General features: G+C 40.3%; 1 protein-coding gene across 1 annotated transcript; it reads right to left on the reverse strand.

Annotated features, from left to right (window-relative positions):
• Positions 1-63: 63 nt before the first annotated feature.
• On the reverse strand, positions 64-7,380 carry LOC103727597 (killer cell lectin-like receptor subfamily B member 1B allele B; the record flags this gene model as incomplete). Its single annotated transcript, XM_029559858.1, has 5 exons — positions 64-1,494; positions 4,369-4,484; positions 5,078-5,232; positions 6,089-6,163; positions 7,251-7,380. Coding segments are annotated over 5 exons (600 nt in total), but the record flags the coding sequence as incomplete, so codon positions are not given.
• Between the last annotated feature and the right edge of the window lie 4,156 nt (positions 7,381-11,536).

The following is an 11,536-nucleotide window of genomic DNA, read 5'->3' on the forward strand; positions in this document are numbered from 1 at the left end:
TAATAAATAAATAAATAAATAAATAAATAAATAAATAAATAATAAATAAAAGAAAATGGAACATCTGAAAAAAATCTTTATTCATGGAAAATAAGAATTAACATTTTATTTGGATCAAGACAGTGTGCCCTTCGATTTGAATGATTCAGTATGGCATTAAAGGATCAGGGAATACAGATGACTATTTTTACAGAAATTTTATTATATCTCCGTATAAAGTAAATTCAAACTCGGGAGGCAGAGAGGAAGGCAGATCTCTGTGAGTTTGAGGCCAGCCTGGTCTATATAGTGAGTTCCAGGTCAGCTGAGGCTACAGGGGGACCCTGTCTCAAAAAAAGAGTAAATTCAATATTCTTACTCCTTTGATTTCGATAGAAAGTTGGCAGATGTCTAGAAAAAGTGAGCATTCAGGAGAGCTATCTAACACTTAATTTTTAAACTTTAAATTCCCCAACTGAAGAACTGAAAAGATGTCATTTATTTTCTACTAGAATAATGAAAGGTTAATTACATACTTTATAGTTTGTGTGTGAGCCAATGAAAGAAATGTGGAAGATAGAAATAATGAGAAAATAGAAAGGCCTGTGGAATGGCAGGAAGCGCTGGCCTTGTCTTAGTCCATTTTTTTGATGTCCTAACAGAAGCCTGAGAAGGAACATTCATCTCTCAAAGCTCTGGAAGCTGTGGAGCCCAGCACCAAGGTGCCAGCATCTGCCCAGGGTATACATCATGCCGCAGTGTTAGATGTCATAAGGGCAGATCTCAGTTTTATCCAGGGCCACTCTGGTTACCACAGCATCAATCTATTCATGATGCTGGGACTTTCAGGGGTCTTACTTTTTTTAATATGGCTGCAGTGGTAATTATATATCAACATGAATATTTGAGGCGTCACTCAAACCAAACTCTACCCTTCCCAAGCTCCCTTAATTATGGACCTCTGGTGTCAACAACAAGAGCAAAGGCTTTAATCAGTGTTTAAAACCCTGCTGTGCAATGGCAGAGGAAATAACAAATGACAGGACTTTGGAAACCTTTGCTGCAGCTCTTCTGCAGATGCGATCAGGCACAGAGACCAGTGAAGGCCACACACGGACTCCAAGATTAGAATCCAGTTCCTTCAACTGGCCTGGGCTTCCTTCCATAGAACACCTCTCTTAGAACGGTGCATCACCATCTGCATCCTCATTTACAGAATGCAGAAACTGGTCATGAGTGTCTGTAGGAGCCACAGTGGTTTAGAGTTTGTGCTTTGTGACACTGAACATGCATTAGGAGGACCAAGTAAGACAGTGAGAATGCAGAGATCTGTGAGGAAAGCACAGTGGTTGAGATGGGATCTGCAGTCAGGAGTCAGGACACTTTTGATTTCAGACAGGTTTTAACTTCTTTTCACAGATCCAATAATTGTCTGAAGAACAGGTCTCAGAAACTGACTTTGTCTGTGAGATGACAGCACAGCTGTTTTCTTTAGCTTCACCTGCGATTTGTAATCTGAGGGAAAAAATAGTCACTCAGTGTTTAGTGCTCTCTCATAATTACCTTCAGTCATTTTTCCTCCTTTGGACTTTAAAGGAAACAGTATAATGCATGATTATTAAGTATAGTAAACATATGTTAACAAATGTAATGTTATAAACATTGAAGAAAAAACTAATATAAACCTCTAGAGTTTTCAGTTTTTTCTTCATTGGAGAAGAATCCTTCCAGCAGGAATCTTCATAATGCTGTACACAAAGAAGGGACTGGGGAGGTGGCTCGGCAGTTAAGAGCAGTGGCTGCTCTTGCAGAGGACCCAGTGGCAGCTGGCAGCTAACAACTATCAGTAATTTCAGTTCCAGGAGATCGAACACCCTCTTCTGGCCTCTCTGGACATTGCATGATGCAGGTTCACTTAACACACATGCAGGCAAAACACTCATACACATAAAAATAAAATAAATTAGAAAAATTAAAGCTATAACAAAGGAGGTTTGGAAAGTGGGAACTAAACCTCCTTATTCTACTCCTAACATGTCATGCAAAAAGTTTCATAATATTGCTGATCTTTAGCTTCCCTAATTGCTGGTAGGAATACAAACCCGTGCAACCACTATGGAAAGCAGTATGGAGAACTCTTAAAACTACAAATGAACCTACCATATGATCTGGTTATACCACTCCTTGGCATATACTCAAAGGACTCATCCTATTGTAGAGATACCTGTACATGCATGTTTGCTGCTGCTCTTTTCACAATAGCTAAGAAATGATAACAACCTAAATGTCCCTCAATTGATGGATAATGAAAATGTACGATTACACAATGGAGTTCTGTTCAGCAGTAAGAAAAGATGAAATCATGAAATATGCAGGTAAATGGATGGAACTAGAAACTGTTACACTAAGTGAAGTAACATAGACTCAGAAAAGCAAGTGATGTATGTTCTCCTTCATTTTCAGATCATAGCACCAATCCCTTATAAGTGAGTACATATCCTGATGTAAGAGCATGACCCAGTAAAATGGAAAGGAAACATGGAGGTAAAGGGAAAGAAAGAGCCTGAAATAGGGGGATAGTAGGGAACAGATGTAACCAAGGAGAAGGTGGGGAAAGTGGGGGTGTTCCGCTGGGAGGGGAGGAGGGAGGAACATGCAGGGGACCATGGGGGTGGGGGAAGGAAGGAACTCAAGAGAGGGGGGATTGTGGGAGGCAGGAGTTGGGGGGGCATGGGGGTGCTATAACTAGGGAAGGAAGAGGGAGGTTAGACCAGGGCAGGGGTGGTGGTGGCAAGGAGTGATGAATGCAGCTTGGGTGGCATGGGAAGCCAGAGAAATACACACTTCTTTTTATTTATTTATTTATTTATTTATTCATTTTTATGTATATCAGTGTATAGCCTACATGTGTGCAAGTACACCCATGTCATGCAATGAGACAAGGTCTCCCTGTAGCCCCAGCTAGCCTGGAACTCACAGAGATCTGCCTGCCTCTGCCTCCCAAGTGCTGGGACCAAAGGTGTGCACCATCACACCCAACCAGAACACTTCTCTTTAAATAATCCTCATTTTAAGATGGGCGTGGTGATACACACCTTTAGTCCCAGCACTCTAGAGGCAGAGGAAAGCAGATCTCTGTGAGTTCAAGGACAACCTGGTCTACATAGCAAGTTCCAGGCCAGCTGGGGCTACAAGGAGATCCTGTCTCAAAAAAAAAAAAAAAAAAATACATGCACTTCCTCTCCAAAAGAGTTAGTCTAATCCTCATCCTTTAAAACTCCATCCATGCTGGGCATGTTGGCTCAAGCCTTTAATCCCAGCACTCAGGAGGCAGAGGTAGGCGGATCTCTGTGAGTTCAAGGCCAGCCTGGTCCACATAGTGAGTTCCAGGACAGCTGGGGCTACAGAGAGACCCTGTCTCAAAAAGAACCCCCCCCCAAAAAAACTCCATCCATGTGCACCAGTGGAGCCTTCCTGCCCTCCCAACACACACTGATGGAACTAGCCCACTTCCACACTTCAGGCAAAACACTCATATACATAAAATAAAAATAAGGGGACTGGAGAGATAGCTCAGCTGTTAAGAGCACTGGCTGCTCTTGCAGAGGACCCAGGTTTGATTCCCAGCACCTACATGGCAGCGAACAAAGATCAAAACTCCGGTTCCAGAGGATCTGACACCCTCCTCTGACCTCCATGAGCACTGCACAACACGGGTGCACTTACACACACGTAGGCAATACACTCATATACATAAAATAACAAACATTTTTAAAAAGAATAATGATAAAATTTTAAAATTAAATTCTATGTAAAATGTGAAAATGTGGAAAGAAAACGAAAGTTTTGTGTGCCAATGGGCTTGAGATAGACATTAAAAAACATGCATGTAGGGCTGGAGAGATGGCTCAGCGGTTGAGAACACTGGTTGTTCTTGCAGAAGATCTGGGTTCCAATCCCAGCATCTACATGGTAGCTAACAACTGTCTGTAACTCCAGTTCCAGGGGATCCGACAACCTCTTCTGACCTCTGCAGGCATTGCACGACACAGGTGCACTTACCTACAATGCAGGCAATACACGCGCATACATGTAAAATAAAAATAATAAGTAAAATATTTTTTTAAAATGCATGCTCTTTGCAAAGTAATTAGTCTAGTCCTCCACCTTTGAAACTCCATTGCAGATATGCATCATACATACATACATACATACATACATACACATAATCTTATGAAAGGCTGTCTTTTCATGCATGGAAATTTCAACCAACTCTGGGATCATATTTTAAGCCCATTGTGAACCTCTTCAATCTTTGACATCAGTGTTAGAAATTTACAGTGTAACCAACCTGGGTTGAATATTCAAATTAACTCATCTAATACTCACATATCAGAATGTAAAATAGAGCTATTTATCCACCTCCACTTCTTCTCTGGTAACTTGTAACTTAGTCCGATCCAAAATAAGTGTCCTCTTCTCCTTCCCAAGTCCTGTATGAATGTCTATAATCAAAACAGAACAAGGGACTTAACACTGAATCTGTTTATTCAGGACTTATCTTTCTTTTGGTTTTTAAAAAATTTTTATTTTATGTGTATGAGTGTATTGCCTGCATGTAAGTAAGTGCACCCGAGCAATGCTGTGGAGGTCAGAAGTGGGTTTTGGATTCCCCTGGAACTGGAGTTAAGGACGGTTTGTAGCCACCATGTAGGTGCTGGGAATCAAACCAGGGTCCTCTGCAAGAGCAGTCAGTGCTCTTAACCGCTGAGCCATCTCTCCAGCCCCAGGACTTATCTTTCTACCAACCTCCTGAAACCTAGTTCAAGTGTCACCCTGTTTGAAACCTTTCCTGAATCCCCACCAGAATTCCTTCTTCCTTCTTTGTGAATCTCTCCCCACACATTTATGATTCTAGCACATTCATCTCTTATATTCAATTATTGGCTCTTATGTCTGATTGGTCTCTCAGATTATGAGCTTCTAGAAGTCAAGGTCTCCACTTCCTCTGCACAGATAATCAGCTAAAGTCCAGAGATGTTGAAGTAGCTTCAAGAAAGTGCTGAGTTCTACTAAGCGACTTTATTTAACAATTCACCAGTTCTTCTTGATCTTGAACAACCAGCAACGTGGCTTCCTTAGCAGAGCAGTCAGCTAGACCTTCATTCCAAGGTCCGGAAGCTTGAGAAAATGATAAGCATTTATCTTGATGTGAGTGCCAGTCTCTTGGGCACTGGAATGGAGTTGGTCTCTCTAAATTAAGAAAGAAGAGATGTTATATTTATGCTCTGTTCCTGCTATACCACAAGCAATTACACATAATAGTTGCTTTACCAGCACACACTTTTATTAATACATGATGGAACAAGATTAATGTTGTCATATGTCAGAGAAATATAACAAAAATCAATTTATGTTTTATTTCTATAAATTAACTTCAGAAAAAGTAAACTATTTGACATTTTTATTAAAATAATCAAATATTCCTCTTAGGCATATTTTGCTTTCTTGTTTTGTGAATGTGTCTGAGTGTGTGTGTGGTGAATGTGCACATGTGCAGACATGGAGGACAGACGAGAAGGTAGGGTGTTCTCTATAACCACAACCAATTACCCACAATAGTTGTTTTACCAGCATATGGTTTTATTAATACATATTGAAACAAGATAAATGTTGTCATACATCAGGGAACTTTAATAAATAACAAATGATTCATTTTATGCTCTGTTTCTATTAGTTAACTTCAGATAATGTTAACTGTTTGACACATTCAATAAAATAATCAAATAGTTCACTTAAGCATATTTTACTTTTTAAGTTGATATTTGCCTGTTAATAAACAAGTGTACCAGCATTCTGAGGCACAATGGCTGGTGGTTAAGATCATTGACTTCAAGGTTACCGGGCTTCAGTGCAGTTCCAACATGGGCACTTACCAGTCATGTGACTCTCACATTGCTTAACCCTTTTATGCTTCAGTTTCCTCGAACATAAAACCATGGTGATAAAGTATCTTCATGGCTGGGCCATGTGGGCCTTAACTAAAGTAACACACGACATCTATCAAATATCACCTGCTATTCTTAGGAAATTCAAGGGACAGAATCACCTGTTGTTTCAATCCTGTTTTCTTGAACTTCCACACTGCATTTTTCTACTGATGATTTTTGTATTAAGATTCTCACTAGTAAATAAGAAAACATATGAAGAGGATTAGATGCTAAAATAAACGGCAGAATGGATGCTGCATTTATCACTTCAGGAAATCAGGTTATTTCAACAAGTCTGAACATACGGACTAAGGATAAAAGTATTAGCAGGCCGGGAGTGGTGGCGCACACCTTTAATCCCAGCACTCAGGAGGCAGAGGAAGGCAGATCTCTGTGAGTTCAAGGTCAGTTTGGTCCACACAGTGAGTTCTAGGACAGCTGGGGCTACAGGGAGACCCTGTCTCAAAAAGACCAAAAAAAAAAAAAAAGTATTAGCAAACTGGACTGAGTTCAGTCTGGAGATAATACACACACACACACACACACACACAAAGAGGCTGGAGAAATGGCTCAGTGGTTAAGAGCACTGATTGTTCTCGCAGAAGATCCGGTTTTTGAATTCCAGCACCCACATGGCAGCTAATAACCATCTGTAATTCCAGTTTCAGAGGATCCGATGCCCTCTTCTGTCCTCTAGAGGCATGGGTGTACTTACATACATGCAGGCATAACATTCATACACATAAAATAAAAAGAACATTTTTAAGAATTAAAAACAAAAACCAAGAAAAGCAGAGAACACATGAATTCACGGCTTTTGGGTGACATATTATCTGTTACACTGAAGTCAACTGAAGGACATTACTGAAACTCTTAAACTGTTTGCACTCATGTGTGAATTTTCTCACCTTCAAAATGAGTATAATCACACCCACTCCAAGACAAAGACTGTCAACTGCTATCTGGAGTTAAGAAGGCACTTAATAAGCTAAATATTTAGGCATTTTAGTTCTGTTTGTCATTGTCATCTTTTTTTCATAATTGTGATCTCTTTTTGTAGTTCTGGGTGCACATGTGTCATATGCCATCAAGACACTCAGAAAAATTAAGAAATGTAAAGCAAATGTGGTTTCCACAGCGGACATGGGATACTGTCCTGTAACTTTTCATTTAATTGATTTTTTTCCTAGGCTCAGGGTGGCCAAATCATGTGAAGATGCTCTAATGTTTATGATGGAAATAGAGCAAAAATTCTCAAGCAGAAGATATTGCCTCACTTACCTAAAATACTGAGCCCAATCAGACTTAAGACAAGAAGAATCAGTACAGCACAGCCAAGCTTCAGAGCCAACTGGTGTGAATGTAGGCACTGACAGACATCTGAGAAGTTCAAAACATACACTTGTTGAATTCAATTAAGTACATCTGGAATGAAAATCAAAGGTGGTTTCGATAACATGGACATTTAGCTTCTTTCTAAGACTTTTTTTTGATTGATAGATGTTTATTCTAGGTGTATGAGGGTTTTCCCTGCATTATGTAAATCCACCATGTGTATGCAATGTCTTTGGAGATCAGAAGAGGGTTTTGGATTTCCTGGAACTGGAGTTCTGGACAGTTGTTAGACACCATGTGGGTTCTGGGAACTGAATCCAGGTCCTCTGCAAGAGCGGCCAGAGACATCTCTCCAGCACAACAATCGGTTCTAACTAGGTGTTGGGAGCAGAAAGGAACTTTCCTTAACCATCATAATGTAAAGTTCCACAATATGTATTCTCAGTTAGGTCCAACTAAGTGTTTTCTCTGAAAAAATAGCACATGTATAAATGTAATTTTATCAGTCCTAGGAATGTTATAAGAATCAAATTTGATAAGTGTGAAGCTGTTTTAAAATTGCTGAGTGCTGTACAAAAATAAAGTGTATATCCTGTTATGAAAAGTGAGCCAAACGTTTCCTCTGAGAAGGAGGATCTTCATTTATTTAAAATACATCTGGGGAGAGCTAGAGAGATGGCTCAGTGGTTAAGAGCACTGGCTGCTCTTGCAAAAGACCAAGATTCGAATCCTAGCACCCATATGGCAAGCTAACAACTGTACTGTCTGTAACCCCAGTTCCAGGGGCTCCACCACCCTCTTCTGCCCCTGTGGGCATTGCACGACATGGGTGCATTTATATACATGCAGGCATTACACTCATATACATAAAATAAAAATAAATTTTTTTTTGGTTTTTTTGAGACAGGGTCTCCCTGTAGCCCCAGCTGGCCTGGAACTCACTATGTAGACCAAGCTGGTCTTGAACTCACAGAGATCCACCTGCCTCTGCCTCCTGAGTGCTGGTATCAAAGGTGTGTGCCACCATGCCTGGCCTAGATTTATTTTTATATTATGTGTATGAGCATTTTGCCTGCATGCATGTCTGTGTACTGCAGTCACTCTAGCAAGTACTCTTAACCATTAAGTCATCTTTCCAGCCCCCTATATATTCTTTTTTGTTCTGTGTCTATGGTGTATGTACATGTTTATAAGTGTGTGTGCACATGTGTAGGCCAGAGGTCAATGTCAGGTATCTTCCTTAATCCCTCTCTACCTTATTTCGGTGTGTTTGTGTGGCAGATGTGTACAGGCTCATGCCCGGCTGAAAATACATTTTTTAAAAATAAAAAGATATATTTTGAATTCTCAGTTTTGTACAAAGTACTACTTTTGATGCTGGTGACATAAAATTCAATTCTTAGACATGGGATGCTACTGTTGTCTAGAATGGTCTTTTCCAACTTGATTCAAAGATATGACAAATTGAAGGACATTTTTGTGAACCAGCATGTTGTTTTCAATATTTCAATTATAGCTGTTCTAGCTGGGCATGGTGGCACATGCCTTTAATCCCAGCACTTGAGAGGCAGAGGCAGGTGGATCTCTGTGAGTTCAGGGCCAGCCTGCTCTATATAGTAAGTTTCAGGCCAGCTGGAGCTATAGGGAAACCCTGTCTCAAAAAGACAAAAAAAAAAAAAAATCAATTATAATTGTTCTTATTTACTGACAAGAATTCAATTCCACAATGCCCAATGGATGGCCAAACTGTGGATATTACTAATCTCTATGTACTATCTTACACACATACTCAGATGCTCAAAAATATAGTTTCCACCTTAACTAAGCGCATATACCACACACATGGTAACTATGATTTTCAGTTTGATATATGGCATCAAAAACTGTCTTTTTCTTTCCTTAAATGGAGTGCTTTCATCTTTTTATATAAAGCAAGCACTCAGGATAAAATTCTCAAAAAATATTTAATTAATTTTTTTAAAAAGCAAGAACTAGCCAGACGTGGTGGCGCATACCTTTAATCCTAGCACTCGGGAGGCAGAGGCAGGAAGATCTCTGTGAGTTCAAGGCCAGCCTGGTCTACATAGTGAGTTCCAGAACAGCTAGGCTACAGGGAGACCCTGTCTCAAAAAGACCAAAAAAAAAAAAAAAAAAAAAAAGCAAGAACTTAAGCTGGGCATGGTGGTATACTCCTTTAATCCCAGGACTTGGGAGGCAGAGGCAGGTGGATCTTTGTGTTTGAGGCCAGCCTGGTTTACATAGCAAGTTCCAGGCCAGCTGGGGCTACAGGGAAACCCTGTCTCAAAAAGACCGAAAAAAAAAAAGAAAAGCAAAAAAAAAAAAAAAGCAAGAACTTAACAGCTTCTCTTTGACAAAGCTAGGCTGCCAGCATCACAATTTTCTCAATTTGGGGCTGTAGTCAGTAAATAAGGGTTATTCAAGCACAAGCACTGGTGACTGGTGGGTGATGAGGGTGACTGTCTCTGGATGAGGGTGACTGTCTCTGCACCAAGATGGTAAGAGATTTCATCCAGCTGCTCAGAACAGTGTCTAGCTTAGAACATTAATATTTTTTCTAAATATCTCTTGGTATAAATGATTACATGCTTTGAATTACATCTAATTAATGTATTACTTAGCTCTGGAACTTTCTATTTAATATTTTTAGACTGCTTGCTGACTTCAGGTAACTGAAATTGCAGAAACTAAAGTTGCAGATAAAGGGAACCACTGTGGTTCAACATAGCAGATACTCATGTCTACAACACTGCATTGTCTAAACAAAACACTGGATTTTTTTTTCTTCTTGGTCATATATAAATTTCTGTATAATGAATGTCTCATGTTTATCAGCATTGAGATACATGAGATCATAAAATGTGGTATCACAACTTTGTAAACTTTGTTTTCTTCTAGACAACTTTAAAAACATGAATTTCAGGGGGGTAGAAAGCTGGTTCAGGGGTTAAAAGCACTGGCTGCTCTTGCAGAGGACCTGGGTTAGGTTCAAATATCCACATGGTGGCTAATAGCCATCTGTAACTCCAGTTTCAGGAGATCCAACACATTCTGCTGGCCTCTGGGGTATCGCATACATGGGTGCACTTACATGCAGGCAAAACGCTCATATACATAAAAGAAAAATAAAAAGTTACAGCTCAAAAAAAAATCATGAGTTTTATTTGAAAAGTAATGACCAGAGTTTTATTTCTAAAAATAATATGGAGAGGCTATCTCTCCAATCCCAGGAAGCAATCCAGCAGTTCGGTTCCCCTCCCCTCAATAAACTGCTGTCCCCCATGAAGTTGTCTTGGTCAGTAGTCTTCACTGCACCCTTTCATACATATGGTGCCAAAAACCAGGGAGGGATGCCTGGGTCTCCTATGACCTGGTTCCTCCTTTTACTGAACCAAACTGCTGATCAGACACTCCTGTAGTACACCCTCTGACAGAGTTTGGAGGCCATTTGGGAGGGAACTCACACTATGATTCCAGTCACTCCAACAACTATCAAAGTGCCTGAAAAGCAAATCCTGAGTCTAGCCATGGCAGCCAAAAGAAAAATGGGGAGAAACCCAGTAGATGGATGCTTTTGGAATTCCTCATCAAGAAACTCTGATTTGAACATTTAAAATTCAACCTGTTCTTACTTCTCCTGGTTCCCTGCCTAGAATTTGTGCCTTACTACTCTTGCCTTTACTTCTTCTTCCCTTCCTTGGCCCACTGATATCCATCCTCCTCATAATGATGACTATTCCATGCCTTTTAAATTTTTTCAGGTCAGGATCAATGAGATGACCCAATGGGCAATGAACCAGATACTCTTAACCAAATTCACTCAGGTCTCCTACTACCACCTGCCTGCCTGACCCCAAACTCCAGACTGATGTTCCAGTCTTTTGAGACCACCCCCTTTTGCCAATGTCCCTGTCCAGCAGGAAGTAGCTAAAGAAAGATCACTGTTGCCTCTTATTATCAACAAAAGGCTAGAATATTAGGTTCCTGGCACATTCCTAAAATGGTGGCATAGCTCCCAATATTCTGAAATGGTGGGTCCAAACTTAGCCTGGGAAAGTCCCTCTGCTTATTGGGAGACCAACTAATCCTGAGATAAACCTCCCAGCCTATGTCATGGTAAGTTACCCAAGCACCTAACTGCCTATAAAGACTGCCTGACTTCCTTTGCTGGTTGCTGTCTCTCTGATCCCAGAAGGCAATCCAGCAGTTTGATC

This window comes from Nannospalax galili, unplaced genomic scaffold (genome assembly GCF_000622305.1).
Source record: "Nannospalax galili isolate Female #2095 unplaced genomic scaffold, S.galili_v1.0 scaffold589, whole genome shotgun sequence".
Taxonomy (NCBI): Eukaryota; Metazoa; Chordata; class Mammalia; order Rodentia; family Spalacidae; genus Nannospalax; species Nannospalax galili.